The sequence below is a fragment of the Sarcophilus harrisii genome, chromosome 3, assembly GCF_902635505.1.
Source record: "Sarcophilus harrisii chromosome 3, mSarHar1.11, whole genome shotgun sequence".
Classification (NCBI taxonomy): domain Eukaryota; kingdom Metazoa; phylum Chordata; class Mammalia; order Dasyuromorphia; family Dasyuridae; genus Sarcophilus; species Sarcophilus harrisii.
In genome coordinates this window covers 162,232,863-162,257,645 of record NC_045428.1, presented here as the reverse complement: position 1 = coordinate 162,257,645, position 24,783 = coordinate 162,232,863, and the positions used below count along the sequence as shown (strand labels likewise).

The window sequence follows — 24,783 nt, the reverse complement described above, 5'->3', positions numbered from 1 at the left end:
CAATTTTAAAAAATGCCTATGTGGCTCAAACCTTGTGTTGAAAATCTCTAGCTTTAATACCTTGGATATATTGTACAAAAATGAATCTTTATAGGTTCTTTCAATGCCTCAGAAGTTTTATACAAAGGAATTCTATGCTATTGATGTAGATGAAAGTCATAAGAAATTTATCATTAAATTTTAACATACTCCATTAAAATCATATTCTGCCATGGAGATGATTCAGATTTCCTTAAGGACCTTTAAACAAGTCCAACAGAGGTAAAAAAGGCTTAGAATCTGGGCTCAATGATGGACTGGATCCCTGTCCTCTAAAAGTTAGCAGAGTTTGGAGAAGGTCATCATCAGATTGCACACAGAATAATAAAGAGACAATAGAAACTCTCAAAGACCTTCTATAAAGGCATAAAATAATTTAGATCTGTGTTCCTAGAGGATGTAACCACCCCAGTGGAATCAGAAGTTATTGCAGAATTGAGCATCCCAGAAATAAGTTTACTTTTGTGTGACTTTATGCTTTTTTCTAAAAGTGGAGGATTGAAAAAATTTAATTGATTTAGGAATTTATTTAATTCTATATAATGTTTTTAATTTTAACATTTGAAAATTAATTTTTCAAATGAGAATGGACAGTTCCCAAGGATTCAGTTATATATACTGGCTAATAACTCTGGGAAAGGTCACTTAGCTATTTTGTGACCATAATGACTTTTTAAGACTAATCTGCAGAGAAATTGATAACGTAATATTGGTAAAGAGAGAATTCCTTCCATCAATGAAAAAACAGGTACACACCAAAATCAAAATGACTCAGGTATTGTGGTAGGTGCTACAGATATAAAAACAAAAGTCTCTGACCTCAATAAGTTTATGTTCTATGACATATATAGTGTATATATCTATAAATAGGGGGCAATGTGGTACATTGGGAAAAGTAGTTACTTTGAAGTTATAGAGGAAGTAATTTTAATTCCTCCCTATGATTCTTACTACTTATATCACCTCAAGTAAGTCATTTAGCGCCTTGGGCTTCAGCTATCACATCAAAATTAGGGGGTAAGGTTTGACTGGAGCAGTCCCTTATAGCTTTAGACCCATTATGAGCCTCTGAATTATTCTTGTAGCATATGACACTTCTTGAATCTTCAAGGATTCAAAATTGCAAATGTGATTGACATTTTAATTTTTTTTGTAATAATAACTTGGCAAATTTCTAAAATGCTTATTAATCCTTGTATCTAATTCCTGATTTGACTTTGTACTACCAACCAATGCAAAGAAAATAGGTAGGTGAATGTTTGCATTTTGGATTTTAGTTGCTTCCCATAAGCATAAGCTTCCTATTTTGTAGCCTGAGGTTTACAGCTATAATTTTTCATCTTGTCAACTAAGCTAGTTAAATAACTTGTATTCACATAGTGCTTCAAGGTTTGTTTGTTTTTTAAACATTTTGTTCAAAAGTGTGTGGTACAAATCTTGCCACCATCATTTTGCAGATAAAGAAATAGTTTCAGAGGATCAACTCTGATGGACTTGGCTCTTTTCAAAAATTCAATGATTCAAGGCAATTGCAGTAGATTTGGGATGGAAAGTGCCATCCGCATCTAAAAAGAGAACTGTGAACACTGAATGTGGATCAAAGCATAGTATTTTTACCTTTTTGTTGTTGTTTGTTTTCCCTTTTGATTTGATTTTTCTTGCACAACATAACATATGATTAAAAGAATTGTACATAAGTAATCTATATCAGATTGCTTGCTGTGTTGGGAAAGGGAGAAGTAAGGGAGGAAGGAAGAAAAATTTGGAACACAAAAGTTTTACAAAAATGAAAACTATATGTGTGTTTGGAAAAATAAAATACTACTTTAAAAATAGCCTCAAAGAAATAAAATGACTCGCTTAAGATTATATGGCTAGGAAACAGCTAGGATTTGAACCCAGCTCTGCCTGATTCCAAGCCTAGCTATCTTTCCAGTCCAACATCTTTCTTTAAATAAAATTTGCCATATAATAAATGTTTATTAATTGATTGACTTTCATCTTGTTATGAATGCAAAAGAACTTCAAATATCAAATTTAATGCTGTCCCTTTTATAAGGAATGTCTCTATTATAGATTGTATTCTTTTTTTTTTTAAATAATAGCCTTTTATTTTCAAAATACATGCAAAAATAGTTTTTTTGCATTCACCCTTGCAAAACCCTTGTGCTCCAAATTTTTTCTTCTCCCTTCTCCCCACTTACCTTCCCTTCTCCCCACTTACCTTCCCTAGACAACAAGTAATCCAATATAGGTTAAACATGTGCAATTTTTCTAAACATATTTTCACATTTATCATTCCGCACAAGTAAAATCAGATCAAAAAGGAAAAAAAATGAGAAAAAAAATAAAGCAAGCAAACAACAAAAAGGCAAAAATACTTTGTTGTAATCCATATTCAGTCCCCACATTCCTCTTTCTGGATGCAGATGGCTCTCTCCATCACAAGTTATAGACTGTTTTCAATTGGGCATTTGTTCTATCATTCAACTATGTCTGACTTTTCATGACTTTGTGAACCATAGCATACCAGGCCCTTCTATTGTCTGTAATATTTTAGCAAAGATATTAGAGTGATTTGCCATTCTTTCTCTAGTGGGTCATATTTTTCAGAACTCTTCACTATCACCTGTCTGTTTTGGGTAACCCTGCACAGAATAGTTTATAGTTTCATTGAGTTTTGCAAACTGATCTGCAAGACAGAGCAGTAATCCAGATACTGGACATAGACTTATTTAAATAAATGGTTGCAAATAAGGACAAAGAACTTTAAACATATTAGCACAGCCTTGTGAGGAACTTAAAGATTTAATTGCTTTAAGTTTATATTTTTCCTTCATTTCTATGAATGAGCTTATGACCAGTCATGATTTATAAAATAAATCATCTGATCATCTAAATGGTATCTTACAACTACCTTGAGAAGTAGGTATTATTATTGCTCCCATTTTGCAATTGAGGACATAGAGACAGAGTAAATGACTTGTCTAATATTTATACTTGTGTCTTCCTGATTCTGGATTAATCTCTCTCTCTCTCTCTGTCCCTCTTTCTCCTTTCTCCTTCTCTGTCTGTCTGTCTGTCTGCTGTCTGTCTGTCTGTCTGTCTCTCTCTCTTTCTCTCTTAGCTACCTCAATAAAGACATGATACAAATGAATAATCTGTCAGAAAAAAAGCAATATGGCTTTATTCTAATCAGTTGATTTAAGAAAAGCAGCTATATCTTTGTGCAGGCACCTTTAAGAAAATCCACTGCCTACTAATGAAGACCTTGAACTAGATAACCTCAAAAGATGCTTCCCAGCTGTAAATGTGTTATCTTAATTTCTGAATATATATAATGTCAGCTTATAGATTTTCCTCATTATAATCATTTCCATTGTCATCTTCCAATTAAAATGGAATGTACTTACTGTATTATTCTTTGAGGTCAAGGAACTTATTAAGGAAGTTTTACTTCTGGTCTACTAAGTTGCAGCACTAAGGGAGTAGAGAGGACACACTTTTATTGCTGCAAGGGAAAGGTCAAGATTTTGCTGGCTGTATTTCCATGGGAAGCCTGGGCTTTTCTTTATATTTTAGAAATTTTGTTTAACAATGGTTTTTGTAAAATATGTATCATAATGTAACTGCAATACAATTTTGGTTGTGGACATCTAAGGCCTGGATCATTCAAAACAATGGATAATCCCAAACAGTAGATAATTAGAAAATCATTTCTATTTAGTTTGGCCAGTATATTGGAGCTTTTATAGGACTTACTTTGCATATCTGTGCTCTTGATTAGTGACCAAGGCTATTGAGATTGTAAACAGACATTAAAAACCACCTACTTGTACAACTACCACTACACTACAACAAACCATCCACTTGTATGTCATAAAGCGTTTATGTAGAGTTGGTCTCCTGAGTTTCAGGGGCCAAGTTACAGTCATTCTGAAGCTTATTTATCAATCTAAGTACCCCTTGTGCTTTTTCCTCCTACATTAATCTAATAATGGTTTAATTTCTCAAGCTTTGGCTGATTTATTTCGTGGATAGAAATTTGATTTAATTGTTATTTGTAGTACTTCTGTTAACTATCCTTTGTATGTCCACAAGCGTTCATTGAAAAAAAAACAACATTAAATTCTGTCTCCCTACTCTCATCCCCAGCTCTTCCTGGCACTCTATCAATTGCCCCTCCCCCAAGGCTTTTGGAGGTACTAATTTTCATATATATATATATGTCCCTGAGTGAGGGAATTAAATTAGTCAACCAAAGACATAGTAATTATCTACATAAAAAGAGTTCTGGGTACTGTGGAGGGATACAAAGAAGGGTAAGAAATCTACTTAATCCTCAAGACATTTGTTGTTGTTTGTCCATCAGTCTCTCTTTTTTTTTTATTATAGCTTTTTATTTACAAGATATATGCATGGGTAATTTTTCAGCATTGACAGTTGCAAATCCTTTTGTTCCAATTTTTCCCCTCCTTGCCCCATCCTCTCCCCCCATGGCAGATTGACCAATACATGTTAAATATGTTAATATATGCATACATGTCCAAATAGTTAATTTGTTGTACAAAAAGAGTCTTGCCCATCATTCTCAAAGGGAACAATAATATGGGGTGGGGCGAGGGACAGCGAAGTGATGCCTTGATATGCAAGTGAATTGGATTTGAGTGAGGAAGGATTGTGGAAGATCTCCTTCTTCACTTTGTCTTCCAGAGCCATCTGGGTTGCGTGGCAAGATATACACTGGGATGACTGGAGGTGGCTCTGGATACAATAGGAGACCTTAACCTTTTTAAACTAAGGCCTTTAGCAGGTTTTATGAAGCAAACTGTTTATCCAGTGATTTAGGCTAAGTAGGAAATGAGGCAAAGAATGGCCTTTATTTTAGCTTAGCTAAAAAAAATCTACACTTACTCTGGGCCATCAGAGCTGAAAGAAGGACCAAGTGGGCTTGGTTTAGGACCTTTTTCTGGCCAATCATTAAGAGCCAGAGGGATTTGGGTTTAAGGCATGGTCCTTAAGAAAAAAAAAATCTAGCCCATGAATCCCAAGTTATCAAGAAAGGAAGAAAGAGAAAGAAAGAAGGGAAGGAAGGAAGGAAAGGAAAGAAGAAAGGAATGGAAGGAAGGAAGGAAGGAAGGAAGGAAGGAAGGAAGGAAGAAAGAAAGAAAGAAAGAAAGAAAGAAAGAAAGAAAGAAAGAAAGAAAGGAAGAATGGAGGAAAGGAGGGAGGAAGGGAGAAAAGAAAGGAGGAAGAAAGAAAGAAAGGAAGAAAGGAAAGGAAAGAGAAAAAGGAAGGAAGGCAGAAAGAAAGAGAAAGAAAAAAGAAGGAAACTATGTCAAGACATTTGTCTTGACATTTATAATAGAGTTGGAGAAATAATCTGTACATTATGAAAAGCTAGTAACAGATAGTGACATATTAAATGTTAACTTAATGGGACTAACAGTAACTGGTAGCAGCCTACAGAAGAAGGAATGATTGATAGTGACTGCGGTTCTCAGTGAAGATTTCAAGAATTCTTGAAGAGGGAGAAAAATTTTAAATTCAAAATCATATAAAAAAAATAATTGAAGAAATAAAAACAATAAAAAAAATAAAATGGGGAAATTATATTAAATGCTTCCTGAGATTCTTTTCATTTAGGGTTTCTATTTCTGAAAGCTACCAATATGACATTGAGTAAGTCATTGAACTTTCTTAGGCTCAATTTTCTCAATTGCAAAATGAGGGGGTTGGACTATGATGTCTTTTCTAGTTTTATGTCTAGACTCCTAGGTATAATTTTTCAATCAATTTGAAACAAAAAAAGCTTCTACCTCATACATTTCTTCATATAATCACTCATTTTCATTAGGTGAGCTTGTTGATATAGAACTTCATGACAGTTGGTTTGCTTCTTTGGGAGAAATTGTAGATTCTACATGGGAAAAAAGAAAAAAAATCATGAAATATCAGTAAAAAGAATTCTGTTCATATTTAGTTCTAAGATTGAGCCATGGAGTACCATACTATACCATTTCATATATATCCCATAGTGAATCAACTCTCAGTTATTCAGAGATTTATTATCCTGTTTGTGGATTATGAAGGTCCATGGGTTCTCTTCCTTTCCTTTTATACTGGACTTTTTGGCCATTTCCCTGCTCTTGAGTATATCCATCATAATTTAAACTTAAGTCAGTTTTTCTATTTGTCAGTAGCCTCAGTGAAGCTGTGGTGGAAAGGCTGGAAACATTCTAGCCTTTTCCATCCATCCTCAGGAACCTTGAATAATTTATAATTCCTTATTTATAGTTTTGGCTTGCTTGCTGTGCTTGCTGAATTTTGGGCTTTTTTTTTCCCTCCAGGGCCTTGATAAGCACAGAACACAGACCATCTGGGTAAAGAGGGTTCTGTATCTTATAGTAGTAGTAACCATATAGGAAACAATTTAAATTTCACTTGTGTACCCAGACTTGCCACTGGCCTCTCAAAAGCAAAGGAGGAAAATTCTTCCTCCATTTTTCCTCTTGAAAGGAAGATTAAAACCTATCAGTTGGGGAATAGCTGAATAAATTATAGTATATGAAGATAATGGAATATTAGTGTTCTATAAGAAATGATGATCAGACTGATTTCAGAAAAGTCTATAGAAACCTACATGAATTGATACTGAGTGAAGTAAGCAGAACCAGGAGAATATTGTGCATAGTAACAACAAGACTAGTTGGATTTGACTTTTCTGAATAATGTAGTGATTCAAGGCAATTCCAATTGACCTGGGATGGAAAATGCCAATCACATCCAGAGATAGAACAATGGAGACTGAATGTGGATCAAAGCATAGTATTTTTACTTTTTTGTTTGTTTTTTTTCTTTCTTGTAGTTTTTTTTCTCTTACTCTGATTTTTTCTTGTATAACATGACATATAAGGAAATATGCTTAAAAGGATTACACATATTTAGTCTCTATTAGATTGCTTGCTGTCTTAGGGAGGGGGAAGGTAAGGGGAAAAGGGAGAAAAATTTATAACACAAAGTTTTACGAAAATAAATGTTGAAACCTATCTTTGTATTTGGAAAAATAAAATACTATTGGAAAAAAAATAAAAGATTACCATCTCAAAAAATAGAAAAAGAAGTAGAAGATAGTTTTCTGAGGTTTTTAAAAAGTGGTAGGAGGAATTACAATGGCTGTGGCATGAAACCAAAGCTCAGTTGAAATGTTATCATAGTTGGACTATGGCCAGAGGGCAACCAGTCTTGCTATCTGACTCTTAGACTAACCTGTTGCTATCTTCTTTTTCAAGGACAAAAAAAGAACAACAATCGTCTATCAACTTGGGAAACTTTTTATTGTGATCTGGAATTTGAGTCCAAAAACTACCCAATCCTAGATGAATCCCCATACAATGCAAATAACAGAGTTTTCTGTATCTCATCAACATACATATATGTGTATATAAATATATGGATGTATGTACTTATTATTATTATTATTATTATTAAAATAAGCAAAAGAGTCAGCTCTGGCCCAGTTTTTTAACCTTTGTTTACCCCAGTTTCCTAATTTGTAAAATGGGAGGGAATAGCAACACCTACCTCTCAAGATTACTGTGAGGATCAAATGAGATAATAATTGAAAAACACTTGGTGCAGTACTAGGTATCCAATACTTTATAAATACCTATTTCTATTATTGTTCAAAATATATTGGAAAATGTACATGATGATAGAATTTTAGAGTTGGAAGAGGTTTTGATCAACTATCCTCCAATTCCCATTTTATGGATGAGGAAATAGAAATCCAGTGGTTTAGGCCCATTCTGTCTCCCAGTTTAGTGTTTTCCCCATTTTATCACAATACTGTTCCCATATGGTTAGGCTCTGGAGATCTCAGTGGTGAGTTTTGTCAGATTGTGAAGAGGTTCAGGGCCCAGCTTTGTTCCCTCATTATAGCTTTGTTCTCTTTTTTTGACAGTTGACAACTTAAGGCTCCTAAATACAAAGAAATGTAAGTTCAGTGATGCTTTAGAATATCCAGAGCACTGTAATTTTATTACTTTGGAGTATTTAGATGGCACAGTGGATAGAGTCCCAGACCTGGAGTCAAGAAGATTCTGTGATCCTGTGTAAGTTATTTAGCTTCGGGTTGTCTGTTCCCTCATCTGTAAAATGGGGGTTAATAATAGCACCCACCTCCCAGAATTGTAGTGAGGATCAAATGAAATAATAATTGTAAATCATTTAGTACAGTGCCTGGAACATAGTGAGCCCTGTTTAAATGTTTGCTCTTATTATTAAATAATGTGTTTTGATGGTTATGATATGATTTGTAGAACTGAGTCACTATTTCTAGTGCATTTCAAATGCTATTTAAACATTTCAAAGCTTACAGAATCATGGAACTTATAAAGGATCTTACAGGGCATCTAGGACTTCTCCTCAACATTTCTGACAAGTGCTCAACAGGTCTTTTTTAAAAATTTTAAGTCGTTGGGAACCCAATAGAATCTCACTTGAAGAGTATTGAAAACCCAAGTAAGCTTCTTAAAATCAGGGACTCTTTTTTTTTTTTTTTGTCACTGTATGTAAAGACACGAGAGGCAGCAGGGTTTCAGCATAGCCTGTGTAAGCCATGGGCAAGGTATTTAATATCTCAGTGCTCACAACTCTCTTAAGACTAAACTGCACAAGATAACTGTATAAATATGTATACATATATTGTATTTAACATATACTTTAACATATTTAACATGTATTGGACTACCTGCCATCTAGAGGAGGAGGTAGGGGTATAGAGGGGAAAATTTGGAACAGAAGGTTTTGCAAGGGTCAGTGTTGAATAATTACCCATGCATATGTTTTTTTAAATAAAAAGCTATTAAATAAAAAAGACTAAACTGCAGATAGTTGTATTTCTGTCTTGGGTAATCTTACTGGGGAGGTTCTTCTAGAGATGAAATCACAAATCTGGACAAAATGAAAATTTTAAGACATGGTACAATGTGTTGTATACACATCTGTGGAATTCACTACTTAGTAAGACAGTCTATTCCTCTTTTGAGTGGTGTAATTTAAAAAATTTTCCCCCTTTTTAGTTAAATTCATTCCTCTTATTTCTACTTATTATTGCTCCTAATATTTTCCTCAGTCAAAAAGTTTAACCTCTTTCCAACACAAAAGCCTTTCAAACTTATGTTCTTTCTGCATTTTCTCTTTCTAAGCTAAACTTTCTTAGTTCCTTTAGCTGAACCTTGTATCACATAATTAAAACCTTGCTATCACTCTAATCATGGTCTATGGATACATTCAGTCTCATCTCAGTGTTCTTCCTAAAATATGCTCTACTCCAGATATGGGAAGATCAGGGTATAAGAGAATAGCTCTATCATAACCCTTGATACTATGCTGCTCTTGGTCTAACCTAAAAGCCTGCAGGGATGCCCTGGAGATATTGTGGATTCAGTTCCGGACCACTTAATAAAGTGAATATTGCAATAAAGTGAGGCATACATTTTTTTTGTTTGTTTGTTTCCCAGAACATATAAAAGTTAGGTTTATACTATATTTTAGCCAATGATATGTGCAATAAATAATATTATATCTAAAAACAAAGTAATGTCCATACTTTAATTAAAAATTGCTTTTTAAAAAATTATTTATTTTTTAATAGCCTTTTATTTACAGGTTATATGTATGGGTAACTTTACAGCATTGACAATTGCCAAACCTCTTGTTCCAATTTTTCCCCTTCTTCTCCCCACCCCCTCCCCCAGATGTCAGGATGACCAGTAGATGTTAAATATAAATATAAATTAGATACACAATAAGTATACATGACCAAACCATAAAAACTGCTTTATTGCTGTGAACTCATCCAACCATTTTGGAGAATAATCTGGAATTATGCCTATAGGGTTATAAAACTGTATACCCCTTGACCCAGCAATACTACTATTAGGTCTGTTTCCCAAGGTGTTCAGGAAAAAAGGAAATGAACCTTTATGTTCTAAAATATTTATAGCAGTTGTCTTCATGATGGCAAATAAGTGGAAATTGTGGGGATGCCCATCAACTGGGGAATGGCGAAACAAGTTATGGTATATGATTGTGACGGAATACTACTGTGCTATAAGAAATGATGAGCTCAGTGATCTTAGAAAACATGGATAGACTTGCCTGAAATAATGAAGCAGAACCAAGAGAACATTGTATACAGTAACAGCAATATTGTTTGCACCTAAAAACAATTATAATAGTAACAACAGAGATCACTGATCACAGATCACCATAATAGACACAATAAGAATGAAGAAGTTTGAAATATTGCAAGAATTAGCAAAATGTGACACAGAAACACATTTTGAGACATGCTGTTGGAAAAAAACGGCAGTCACAGACTTGCTCAACTCGGGGTTGTCACAAGCCTTCTATTTGTAAAAAAAAAACAACAACAACAACAACAACAAATTCCAAAGAAAAAAACAATAAAATAAAAAATCCTGCCCATAATATCTGTGAAGTGCAGTAAAGAGAAGTACAATAAAATGAGATATATCTGTATTTACTTTTTGGGGTTGCTCTGATTTCATTGTTTTGGAAATAATCTCCTCCAAACTCACTGATGAGAGTTACCATAAGCATTCTTTTAATATTGAGTCTCTCTCACTTTAGACAAGGTGATCCTGGGACAATAAGCATATGGTCTGACACTGTTTCCATGTTCAAAATCTTTCCACCTTGATAGGACTAGGAAGAGATGGATGGCTTTTGGATTTCCAGGCTGTATTATAGCTGTACCACAATGAGGCATCAGAATAAGACTTTAATGGAGGATCAGAAATTACTTTAAGAGGGTTTTGAAAATTGTATCAGTACCTTGCTGTGTACTTAGTAGGCATTTAATGAATGCTTCTTGAAATTTGTTTACATATAATATGTTATATTGGCACAGAGTTTAGTGCTTTTACATGCTATTCCATTTGATCCTTACCATATTTTTTCATTTTATTAATGAGGAAATGGGTTCAGAGATTTTAGTCTCTCATTGAAAGCCAGCCAGGTGGAATAGTGATTAGAATGTTGGATCTGGAGTTAGGAAAACTCATTTTCTCAAGTTCAAATCTGACCTCAGACTCTGTGCAAGTTACTTAATGAGAATTGCCTCAGTTTCCTCATCTGTAAAATGAGCTAGAAAAGAAAATGACAAATAATCTTTGCCAAGAAAACATCAAATGGGGTCACAGAGTTGGAAATGACTGAACAACAATAAGAAAGTCATACAACTAACATCACAATTCTAATCCAGGTCTTCTCACTACTTTAGCTACATCCAAATGCAGGGGATGATGTCTTTATAGGGCAGCTTTTATATAACATATGAGCATTAAGTGAGATGTGAAATCATTATATCAAAGATATTGGAATTAGAAGGAAATTTAGTGGCCATCTATGAGAAAGATCGCTTTTATAGTGTACCCAATATGCACTCATCTGATCTTTGTTTGATCTCCAAAAAGGGGGATTTCCTACCCCACTGTCTTTCGAGGCAACCCATTTTATTTGGGAATAAATATCTCTTACTTCTGAGAGAAAGAATCAATCAACTAGAAATGGTAGTACCATTTTTGTTTTTAATTTTAATGAACACGGGTTTATATAATGCTAGGATTTCAAAATATAGAAATGATGGATATGAGTGATGTATAAATATAAAAGACTTCACAGTATTGCTAGGAGTAGAATTTTTTTTTTTAGTTATAAAAATTGTGTTTTTAGAATCACTGAATTGGTCCAACAATTCTGGATAGCAACTTGAAATTATGCTAAAAATGAAAAAAGGAATTTTAGAGAAACTAAGATGAAAATGAGGGATTAAAAAACTGTTTTGGAAAGCAATTCAGGGCCAGTATGTATTGGAAGTGCTGTTATATCAATTTTATTATGAAGTACAATCTAAGCAATTGATTGAACTCAAAAAAATCTTGTTATTGTTGCTGTTTAGTCATTTCGGTCATGTTTGACTCTGTGATCCTAGTTCAAGTTTTCTTGCTAAAGATACTGGAGTGGTTTTATTATGCCATAGTTCTCTTTAACTTTCCTGACTCAGTTTCCCTGAACTAGTTTCCCTTGTTTCAGTTTCCTTAACTGTTCTGCCTCAATCCCCTAAACTGTAAAACTCCCCTTCTGGCCCATTAAGACTGAGGACTATTTGCTCTAAGGTTGTAAATTGTTATTGCAAGCAAGATAAACAAGAGAGTAGACCTCCTGACTCTTTTCTGTCTCAAGAATTTACATTATCCCTCTAAAATATTCCAAGATACCTCATTGATAGCTTTATTCCTGGGTATTTAGACATCCTGTTTCTGGGTTTTTAGGATTTATGGCTTCCCTCCACCCTGACAGAAGTTTTCCCATGCTTCTTACCCCTTCCTTTGTTTAGAGATAAGGTATTTAAGAAGTTGGGGTTCTCCCATTCATTGCTGGAGGCTGAAGGCTGGCTGCTGGATGCAGCATGCTGGATTCTTTGAGATAACAGTCTCCTCCAGCCCGGGGACCAAGATGGATTCCTTGGTCCCAGTATATCTTTATCTCTGTCTGACTGGATAATTTGAGATGAGAGTCCTGTCCAGTCAATTATACTCTCCAATTAATAAAATATTAAAAACTCTCTAATCTCTCTCCTGCCTCAGTTTCTCTGGCATTACATTTTGCTATTTTCTCCAAAAATTCTTATTTTAGTGTAAATCTCTAAACCTATAAGAACCTTAAAATATGAAAACTACTTACTGAATTATCAATTTTTTTCTACTAGAAAATTGCAGGAATTCTGAAGGATAATTTATTCCATTATTTTTTGATTATTTCTGGTGTTTAGATTAGTATAAGGTAGCTAAAGATTTCTAGAATCAAATACTAAGTCTTATTGTGCCAACTTCCCTTCTGTCTACTAAGAATTTGAGGTTCCTGATTTCTGTAATTGCCATAACCTTTCTCCATACCACTGCCTTTTCTTCTTCTTCTTTCTTTTTTTAAATAGAAAGTAGACATTTTATTTGTGATAGAAAACTGGACAAAAAGTTCCTCTTTTGCCTTATGAAAAATGAATAACAGTAAAACATTGCAAAATATTCTTTGTGTGGGATTAGCATATTGATCAATCTTCTCAGCTACTTCCTTGTGACATTTAGCATTTAGGATTTGTTAATATTTTTAATTGTTGGAAAACTTCATGTTTTTTTTTTTTTACTTTAATATGTAAAGGATTTAAAAAGTCATTATTTTTGTTAGAAGGATTAAATTTGCCAAGACTTCTGATTGATTAAACTTTTATTATTGCTGGAAAGAACACTAGTGTTATAGTCAGGAGACCTGGATACAAATTCCAGTCCTGCCAATTTAATGAGCTTTGTGGCCTTACACCAAGTCATTTCTACTTTTTGATCTATCTATAAAATGGAGGAGTTGGACTTTGTGATCTCTAAAACCCCACCCAGAAATTCTGTGATTTTTATCAGCTCTTCTCTTAGTAGATAATGATAGATAGTAAATGATAGAACTGAAGAATACCGTGTAGTATTCTGAATGCTTACTTATAGTACACAGTAACTTGTAACGTACTGTAATTAGATCAGAAACTTTGCCTTTTAATATTTAAGAAACGTAAGGTGGTAATATTAAAATGGAAAAAAATTAGTTTCTGGATCTTCAAGATATATGACCAGTCAACAGAATAGGAATTTTTAGTCCAGAACTTTGGCTAGTCTGCTTGCAAAAGAGAAAGTGATCCTTGTAATCTTTGACTCTCTTCCAAGAAAATTTCAAACTTCAGAATTACTACCCTGTGCTGGCTCTCTCTCTTTCTCATTTCCCCTCCTTCCTCTCTCTCCTAGACTACTCAAATATCATAAGAAACTTTCATATTTTCTCTATGGAAAACCAAGAGGAACAGAAATGTTAGAAATTTTTTCTGGCAGTTGTGGTGATAGGAATAGGTAGAGGAGAGAGAATGCTTAGATTGTGTAACTTACTCATCACTTGAAGGCTATCTGTTTTCAAGATCAATTAGACAGATTGACTTTGTAGAAACAGACAGATTGACTTTAAATACAACTGGCTTTCTGGATGTTTTTATTTGTTTCTGGTTTGGTTGGCTGAAATCGATATTGGTCTTTATATGCAGAGTCCATGTATACAATGGATATTGGATAATATAGATGCTATTTCCCAGTGCTGCTGTCAAGTAGTTGCAATACTTCAAGTAACTTTTTATTTTAAGTATGTTTAAAGAAATAATATCACCCTTAATCCCCATTCCCAGTTCCCCACTCTTCAATAGTCATATCCCTCAGTCTATTAGTGATAAAATCAAATGGTCATAAAAGCACAAAAAAGCAGGAAGGGAATCACGGGTGAAGAAGTAAGAAAGTATAAGAATAATGCAATACCTTCTTCAGTACAGTGGTTTTTGGCTTAAATGAAGAGTAGACAATTTAAAGAGAGATTTGCTTTTAGAAAATATTCATAGTTTTTAGTACAGTAAAGAACTCAGTTTCAATTCCTCTCATTTCATAGAAGAGAAAAACTGAAACTTAGATAGCACTGTGATGGATTGATAGCCTGGGGTAATGATTCCCTCTTTCAACCCAGGTAATTTTAAACATCATCATCTTCATTTATATAGTACTTTTCATTTTTCAGAACACTTTTAAGACATTAGATCAGAGTAGTAAAAAACAGAGATGGGATTAAAATCTGGCCTAACCTATTCTGGTGGCTCAGTGTGTAATGCCGGAGAAACTGAGGCAGGAGAGAGATTAGAGAGTTTTTAATATTTTATTTATTGGAGAGCATAATTGACTGGACTCTTGTCTCAAATTATACAGTCAGACAGAGATAAAAATATACTGGGACCAAGGAATCCATGTTGGTCCCAGGGCTGAAAGAGACTGTCATCTCAAAGAATCCAGCATGCTGCATCCAGCAGCCAGCCTCCAGTCTCCAGCCTCCAGCCTCCAGCCTCCAGCAATGAATGGGAGAAACCCAACTTCTTAAATACCTTTTCTCTAAACAAAGAAAGGGGTAAGAAGCGTGGGAAAACTTCTGTCAGGATGGGGGAGGCCATAAATCCTAAAAACCCAGAGACAGGATGTCTGAATACACAGAAATAAAGATATCAGTGAGATATCTTGGAATATTTTAGAGGGATATTGTAAATTCTTGAGGACAGAAAAGAGTCAGGAGGTCTCCTCTCTTGTTTATCTTGCTAACAATTTATAACCCCAGAGCAAATGGTCCCCAGTCTTAATGGACCAGAGTGGGGTTTTACAGTTTAGGGGATTGAGACAGAGCAGTTAAGGAAACTGAGACAAGGGAAACTAGTGCAGGGAAATTGAGTCAGGACAGTTAAAGAGAACTGTGGCATAACAAGTGGATAGAGCACAGGTCTGAGTCAGGAAGATCTTAATTCAAATTCAGCCTCCAACACTTACTAGCTAGGTTGTTTATTGTCTGTTTGTCCTTTGCCTGGAAGAGGACCATGACATCAGGGAGGTGATGCTATGACATGCAAGTGAATTGATTTTAAGTGAGGGAGGGCTTAAGAGAGTTGCATTAGTGCAGAGAGTTCTCTGAGACTTAAATCTCTTCATACAAATTGAGCCTTCCTTTGTAACTTGGATGGTGAACTCCCGCCTGGAAGAGGGGACTTAGAAGTTCTGGATTCTCTTGTTGGACATGGACCGGCTGTGTGACCCTGATAGGTTACTTGATTCTTGATTTTTCTATGTCCCAGACAATTCTCTTAAGAATTGCAGAACCGTGAAATGAGCAGGACCAGGAGATCATTATATACTTCAACAACAATACTATATGATGACCAGTTCTGATGGATCAGGCCATCCTCAGCAACGAGATCAACCAAATCATTTCTAATGGAGCAGTAATGAACTGAACTAGCTATGCCCAGAAAAAGAACTCTGGGAGATGACTAAAAACCATTACATTGAATTCCCAATCCCTATATTTATGCACACCTGCATTTCTGATTTCCTTCACAAGCTAATTGTACAATATTTCAGAGTCTGATTCTTTTTCTACAGCAAAATAACGTTTTGGTCTCTAATTTATATTTTAATATATTTAACATCTACTGGTCATCCTGCCATCTAGGGGAGGGGGGGGGTAAGAGGTGAAAAATTGGAACAAGAGGTTTGGCAGTTGTTAATGTTGTAAAGTTACCCATGTATATATCCTGTAAATAAAAGGCTATTAAATAAAAAAAAATAAAATAAAATTAAAAAAAAAAAAAAAGAATTGCAGAACCAAAGTACAACTTCCTGTATTTACTCCAAATCAGCTGCTGACCTTGAAAAATTTGGTGTTTTTAATTTTCTGGCTCTTGTAAGAAGTGGTCTTGGTGGGCCCTAATTTAAAAAATATGAACCCTAAGTAATTAGTTCACTGCTACATTATTCAGCAGACCAGAAGTTAAAAAACTGACACTAAAGTTTCCTACTCTTAGCAACTTGGGAGTTATTGTCATGCTTGCAAGGGATTTCCAGTCTCAATGATGCATCTGACTGAAAATGTCATTGCCCTGCATTATATAATAGACTCTATACTATGATTTGGAATGTTCATGTTTTTAGTAATACTTCTAACAGCCCTAATTTGGGATCTCTATAAAGAGTATGGCATCTACTTAAGAATTCTGAGCAACACAATGACTAATGATGTCGAATCTATGATGATCCTCCTGACAAATGGGTTCAGGATACAGAATGGGATGTATTTCTTTTAGATGTAGCCAGTGAAAGAATTTGTTTTGCTTGGTTATGCATACTTACTACAAAGGTTTTATTTTTCTGTCCCAATATGGGATGAAGTATAGAAGGAGAAAAAGAAAAGAAAATGATTTTTTAAAATTCAATTTTATTTTTGGCTCCAAATTTTCTCCCTCCTACCTTGAGAAAGCAAGAACAACAAAAATCATTGCAAGCATGTTTAGTTGAAAAAAACAAATTTATCATTAGCCATATACCAAAAGAAATACACCTGAATCTGCATTCTTGAGGCCATTCTTTTATGGTCATTTGGTCATTACACTGATTTGAATTTCTAATTAAAATTGTTTGTTTTCACAGTATTATTATTATTGTATAAATTGTTCTGGTTCTCCTCACTTTACTCATTAGTCTCAGATTTCTTTGAAACTATCCCTTTCATTATTATTTTCAACATAATAGTACCATCACATTCATATTCTATAATTTGTTCAGTCATTCTCCATTTGATGGATACCCTCTCAGTTAAAAAATGAATTTTTAAGCGAAAAAAAATCATTAAAAATGACCTCTGAATAGGGGGACATATACTTTATGCAGCAGGCTAAAAATTACAGAACTAGATCAGAAATCATTCTCATCTAAACCTCATCGTTAAATTTACATGTTTGCAGTGAGCTGGTAGCCTTGATATGGTAGCACTTGGTGGATAGGGTTCTGCATCCCTATCTGCATAAAAGTTGGTTTGTTAGTCAGGCATGAGCGTGCATATAATATGGATAAATACCAGCATTATCTCTTTGTAAGGTTTCAACCTTTGAGTACCTATTGATATGCATAGAATTCTCTGAATTTATTTCTTGGAAGTTTCATTCCTTTAGAGAACATGTCTTTATTTTCTCTTTTAAAATCAAAATTAAATTTAATTTTTTAAGATAAAAATCTACCTACTCCCGCTCCCTTCTTATCCCTTAGAGAAAGCAAGACCCATATGATCGAGGAAAACAAATTCATATATTGGCCTTGCCTCCCAAAATATATCTCTATTTAGTTCATCACTTCTCTCTGGACATGGGAAGCAAATTTCAACTTGAGTCCTTTGTAATAGCGGTTAAAATGGAATATTTAAATAATTACTGTGGTTTATGAACCCTTGCTCCACTTTTCTATTTTTAAGTGACTTTGGACAGATTTCTTGTTCACTTTTGTAATGGCTATCACTTCCCCATTGTCAGTCCCCTCAGGAAAAATAGAAACAGTTGTGCTCTTTTCTGTTTATGTGGAAATTCTGACATAATAGAAAGTGCAAATATCTCCCCCCCCCAAAAAAAAAAAACTCCACCACTCACTTTGAACCCATTTTCTAGACATTAGGCAAAGTTTTATTGTAATTGTAATGCCATTATAAGCGAGCTAAGGTCCAAAAGAAATTGGCAAAGTGATAAGAGAGAGGAAATCCTTTATCCAGCTTTCTATCATTGATATGCAAATTCTATGATCCAGAGGAATCGTCTCTGGAATTTGGTTATCCCTGACTAATAGATTATCTGATAAGTCAGCAATGAACTGAGGAGTGGTCTATTCACTTTTGTCTCAGGAGTTTGATTTGTGAGACTATCCTGAGTCCAGAAGCTGTCTAACTGAGGAATGGTCTATTCAGAATCAGATTGGGTGTGGAAGTTTCCTGAGGCAGACTATAAAGCCAGAAGATTTAGGATTACTGATTTATCATTAGAACAGAAGTCTCCCTCCCACCCCCCCAAAAGAAAAAAATCAGGGGACTTCAAAATCATGGCTATATTACATCACTAACTTGCTAAGATTTATTGACTTTAGTCTCTGTGCTGTGAAATTAATGATCTAATGGAAAAGTATTTCTGAAACAGTCTTCTGTAGCTTGTCAAGAGATGTAGATCTTTTAGTTTGATTTGGATGAATAAATCTGCTCAGTGAGAAATTAGGCAAAAAGTTGTGAATGGGAGTTCACTTTTTAGCCAATCACCAAGTATTTATTGAGCTCAGGTTTAACCATATCACTCCCCAAACCCAATTAATAAATTCCAGTGGCTCGCTGTTACCTCCTCTTTCTCTTTTAAAGCTTTTCATAACCTGACCCCTTCCTACCTTGCTAGCTTTCCCTCTCCTCCTACAATTAAGAAGCAAAAAAAAAAAATTGACATAGGTTATTCATGTGCGGTATATTTTCATTAGTCATGTTGTGAAAGAAAATGAGGACCTCCCTCCATACACCAAAAAAAAAAAAAAAAATAAAGTAAAAAAATAATGTTTAAATCTGCTTGCAGATTTCTTCTGTTTTTTCTCTGGAACTGAATAGTATTTTTTTTTTTTTTTTATCATGAATCCCTTTGGAATTGTCTTTGATCACTGTATTACTAGATCATTCACAGTTGAACATCATATATTTTTGTTACTATGTACTATGCTCACTTTACTTTGCATTAGTTCATATGAGTCACAGTTTTTCTGCAAGCATTCTGCTCATCATTTCTTATAACACAATTGTATTCCATCACAATCACATACCACAATTTGTTCAGCCATTCCTCAATTTCCAATTCTTTGCCACAACAAGAAGAAACCCTATAAATATTTTTGTATATATAGGTCCTTTTCCTTTAATAGTATTTCTGGGTTAAAGGATATGCACAGTTGACAAACTACTCTTTTTTTTTTTTTCTTTCCTTTTTTTATATTTTGCAATTCTTTTTATTTTTTATTATAGCTTTTTATTTATAAGATATATACATGGATAATTTTTTAGCATTGACTCTTGCAAAACCTTCTGTTTCAACGACAAAACTACTCTTTAGAAGCTCATGATTTAGTTGAAGAAACTAAAATATACAAAGAAAATTAATACATTTAACAATGCTATAGTTGACATGACTTGACTTACAAGTCATTGTCCTAGACACTCTTGTAATACAAAGTAGGTAGCTGGAGATATGAGATTGGAGACTGAGGGAAAGTTTAGTACTGGACAAATAGATCTGAGAGTCATATGCACAGAGATTAGGGTTGAAACTAAGATCAGGAAGTGAAATATGGTATAGGGGGAAAAGAGAAAAGGGTCCAGGACAGAGCCTTGGGGGACAGTCAGCAATGTGCTGCCAAATATTTAGCAGCCAGCTCTCAGAAAGAAAAAAAAAATTATACAGGGCACACATTTAAGTTTTTTTTGCATTATTCGCTTTTTAAAGTGTAGGCAAGCCATAAAATAAAAAAGCAAGCCCTGATTTAAGTATTTGCTGATTTCTGAAGTGTAAATACAGTGAAAAAATATAGCAATTTTCTCATGAACCAGTTTGGGCTGCCTTCAGCACACCCCTGGAGATACTCACAGTTAGTGAGCATAACCTGAAGATGTAGCAACAGAAGGAGGTGGGAGAGGTGGGAGAGAAAGAGAGCAATATTATGGAAATCTAGAAAAATTGTGTATTAAGAAAAGGGTGATTGACTGGATCTTGAGAGGTCAAAAAGAATGAGGTATGAGAAAAGGTCATTGGATTTTGCAATTAAGAGATCTTTAGTGAATTTGGAGAGAATATTTTCTGTTGAATAAGGAGATCTGAAGTCAGATTGCAGAGAATTAAAAACAGAATGAGAGAAAAGGAAGTGGAGGCACCTGTTTAGCATTTGAAAAATCTTATGAGATAGTGACGGGAACCTTAAGATCTTTGATGATGTTAGTCATTTCATTTAAAGTCTTTTTTTTTTTTTAATTAAAAAACCTATTGCAGCTTATTCAATCTTCTTGATTTAAGAGGAAAATATAGAAAAGTGCTCTTGAATATGAGTAAGGATTGCCTTATTCTGATGGTTTTATAACCACTCCTAAGAGAAATGTTTCCATTCATCTTCCCCTCCCCAGCAGGATTTCTGCTTAACAATGGGAACCCCTCCCAGATGTTCTCGGGGATAACTGACTGTTTCTTTTCTTCTCCCTACCTTCTTTTTCTTTCTACCAGGAAGGGAGCAATTCCATGGTCTTGGGTCTATGTACTGCCGAGGAGCTGCCGCTATTATTCTCACCTATGATGTGAACCACCTGCAGAGCCTCATTGAACTGGAAGACCGGTTCTTATCTCTGACAGACACAGCCAGCACGGACTGCCTCTTTGCCATTGTGGGGAACAAGATCGATCTCACTGATGATGCCGGCGGGGAGGATGATGCAGAAGATGAGCCTGGAAAGGCCACTGGCACCTGTAACTCGGCCAGAGCCCCGAAGCGAGTTTGTCTGGAGGATGCCATGGCTCTTTATAAGAAGATTCTGAAATACAGAATGTTAGATGAAAAGGAGGTGCCAGCTGCTGAAAAGATGTGCTTTGAGACTAGTGCAAAGACAGGCTACAATGTGGACTATGTGTTTGAAACCCTGTTTGATATGGTGGTACCAGTGATTTTGCGCCAGAGAGCTGAGGGACCTTCACAGACTGTGGATATTACTCATTACAAACCAGCAAAACAGACCCAATCTAGATGTTGTGTCTGAAACATCAAATGTTCTTTTTAGACTTTTAAACTGTTAAAAAAAAAAGAAAGAAAGAAAGAAAGAAAGAAAGCTTTCAGTGAAATTAATTGACCTTTGGATAGGAAAAAAAATAAACATGGGAGAATTTAAGGAACTGATATTTAGAATCATGTTTGGGGAAAGAGTTCCATGGAGAGACAGCTATTCATGAAGAAAGTTCTGTGAACTCTTATCTTATTATGTGGGTTACCAAGTGGGAAATCTATTAGGAATTATTTGTGATAATAGATTTGCAGTATTAGGCAATTGACTATTCCATGGTTTTCACTTCATAGTGGATCTAACCTTTCTTCCCTAAACCAAGGTTCTGATATTTCTCCCTTTGATTGTACAAAGACAAATTGCCAAAGCATGTGAATTGTCCTTGAACCTTCTGTTTCTGTCAAGTTGCACTTTTTTATAAATATTATTTTTAAACATTTATTCTCCCTGTAATTTAATTTAGACCTTTCTTGCTTTTTGGTATGAGTACTTTTTATGAATTATGAAAATGATTCTATTGGTCTTTGACCCATTGAGACAGTTGTTAGATTAGTGATTCTCATCTTGGCCTGTTCTTTTGAGAGGTAGACTGACCATTTGGTTCCTGAAAGATACCTTGAGGATGTCTGAGGAAAAGGGGATGAAATAAAAATTTCTGTTTTCGTAGAAACTCCTTTGAACACTCCAAGTATGAGCCTTGGTAGGAAGAGGGTAGCAGTGAGAATAACACATTTAAGACAGTTCTGATGAGTTGAACATGTTTTATTTGAATTTGGGGAAGCACGTAAGTGTTGAAATAAACACCTAAAAATCCCCTTGTCAAATTGAAACACACATGGATACAAGTTTCTGAGCAACTGGATCAGTTGTTATTAAATAAATTTTTCTTTAAGGGTAGATGTGATTTTAAGAGACAACTTAAGGTCAGTTTATCATTGACACTCCTTAATAAAGATGTGCTATTGCTAATGTTTGATCTTAATTTCTTTTTTAAAAAATAGCTTTTTTACTTTTTTCAAATACATGCAGAGATAGTTTTTAGCATTCACCTTTGCAAAACCTTGTGTTCCAAATTTTTCTCTCTCCTTCCCCCCCCTCTAGACAATAAGCAATCCAGTATGGGTTAAATATGTGTAATTATTCTAAACATTTTTCCATATTCATCATGCTGTGCAAGAAAAATCAAATCAAAATTTAAAAATCACGAGGAAAAAATAGCAAGCAAACAACAACAAAATGAAAATACTATGCTTTGATCCACATTCAGTTTCCATAATTCTTTCTCTGGAATGATCTTAATTTCTAAAGTTGTTGCTGTATATCCTAATAGCAGCTAGCTAAAAAATAAGAATTCTCATACAGCCATAGTTTTCCTTCGTGAAAACTGCCAATGGCTTTGGTTATTGTATTTTCATGTATTTAGTTCCATTTGTAAGAGGCTAAAAACTTGTTTTCCTCAAAATGCCTTTTTATTAATGATTCATATCCTTTTGTAATAGAGTCTTGGGAAAGGCTTTTCTGAAAGGATTTTAAAAAGAGAATAATATGCAGTTATAGCTTCATTAAATTAATGAATTTATGTCAGTAAACATTTATTAAGTACTAGACACTGCTATGTGCTGGGTATGCAAAATAAAAAAAAAAGGACAGCCTTTAGACAAGTCTTCTTGAGTAAGTCTCTCAAGTAGCTTACAGTTTAATAGGAGAAGACAATACACAAAAGGAAGTGGTGAGGGGGGGATCACCACAAGGGTGGACATCATGTTCTGTGGAGTCCAAACCTAGCAGAAATGCAGTTGGAAAGTGGAGTATTATTAGTTGGGAAAGTCTAGATACAAAGGAAAGCTTTGGGAAGAGCTCCCCCTTTCAGTTCATCAATCTGAGGGAAAAGTTAACTTGTCAGCATGACAATGAGCTTTCTTTAGATCATGTTCTGCTTAGGGGATCCTGTTCCTTGGAGTCCCAAGCAAGCAAATGGGAAGGGTAAAGGTTTAAAGGGAGAGAATTGCATGGAATAACTTCTAAAGACGTCTAATAAAAAACGAAGGGGCTAGACTTTAACAGCCTTTCCAGATCTAAATCATTGAACCTTTCTTTCCACGATTCTGAATAATTTATAGTCTGTTTCTTATTGTCACATCTTGGGTTTGTGGTGCCCACAAAGCGTCATATTTTCCATCAACTTCATTTCCTCAGGTGTGTTCCCAGGGGTTGACCTCTGTAATAAACTGTGAAATGTTTAATCTATTTTGAGTAAACTCCAGTTTTTTAGTTCTTGATTACATTGAGGCAGCACAGTAAAGTGCATATTGCACTGTTCTTGGGAGTTAGGATAAACCTGAGTTCATATCCAGCTCTAAATCTGTGATGACAGACACTTTCTACATGAGTAATATCTTTATCTTAACACATTCTTTATATGTCAAACCAGGAGGGTTGAGGGACACATACCCACTTTTTTAAAAATAGTGTTTTATTTTTTCAAATACATGTAGAGATAATTTTCAATGTTCAGCCATTCTCTAACTGATGAGCAGCCACTCAGTTTCCAGTTCAAGGACAAGATTTAACAACAGTTTAGATATGGGAGGTGAGAAAGATTTAGGATTAATACACACCTACTTTTAACTTTAATTTGCACCATTAATTTTTCCATTGCTTTCTTAAATTAAAAAAAAAAATTAAAAGCCAATAAATCAAGCCCAATTCATAGTTTTTACCCACTTCTCAGGCACAAATGCTCTCAATGAAAATTTAATAATCACTCTCCTAATCAAGTGAGTTTCAGTAACTTCTGCTGGCAGCCTCATTTCTTTTAAGGCACAGCTCAATCATATATATATCTGTTACACCTTAGACTTCACTGAAGCAGTTACTCTCACTGTCATGTTTGAGGGACTTGTGTTTCTTGCATGGTTATGCTGTCAGGCTCAACTTTCTGGCTGGGACTGAAGGCTCAGATCTTAATAATGATCCCAGTAAATAACTCTTTAGGCCACATACCCCAGTTATAAGTATTCCTGTAATGTTCCTATATTCTGCTTAAACCCTACTAGTGGACATTTCTAATTTCTATTTTCTAACATGGGTTCTATATGAATTCTGTGCATACATGCATACTGTTAATTATTCCTTTCTGGATTTGCATGCTTTGGGAGAGCTAATCTCAGAACAGCTACTTCCCAGTGGAATCCACAAAACACTGAAAGGATATTCTAGAGAAGGAGAAAAGAAATATTCAGCAGAAGTTGGGGTTAATTAACACTCTGCTTTCTAAACCTTCCCTTGGTTTAGGCAAAAGTTTAGCAATGGCATTCAATATTTCACAAGTTCTTACGATGTCTTCCTGTCCATACAACTAAGCAATCAGGCTGTGGTGCTTAAGAGAGCCAGCCTCCAAACCAAGAAGACCTGGATCTGACGGATTATTTGTTCTTT

At 34.8% G+C, this 24,783-nt stretch overlaps 1 protein-coding gene across 1 annotated transcript in view; it reads left to right on the top strand.

Annotated features, from left to right (window-relative positions):
• Nucleotides 1–22,315, top strand: part of RAB20 (RAB20, member RAS oncogene family) — a 57,506-nt gene extending 35,191 nt beyond the window's left edge. The window contains exon 2 of the mRNA XM_003765737.4: nt 20,798–22,315. Within this exon, the coding sequence (XP_003765785.2) occupies nt 20,798–21,324 (527 nt within the window). The 3' untranslated portion in view covers nt 21,325–22,315. The remainder of the gene's footprint in view (nt 1–20,797) is intronic.
• The last annotated feature ends 2,468 nt before the right edge of the window (nt 22,316–24,783 follow it).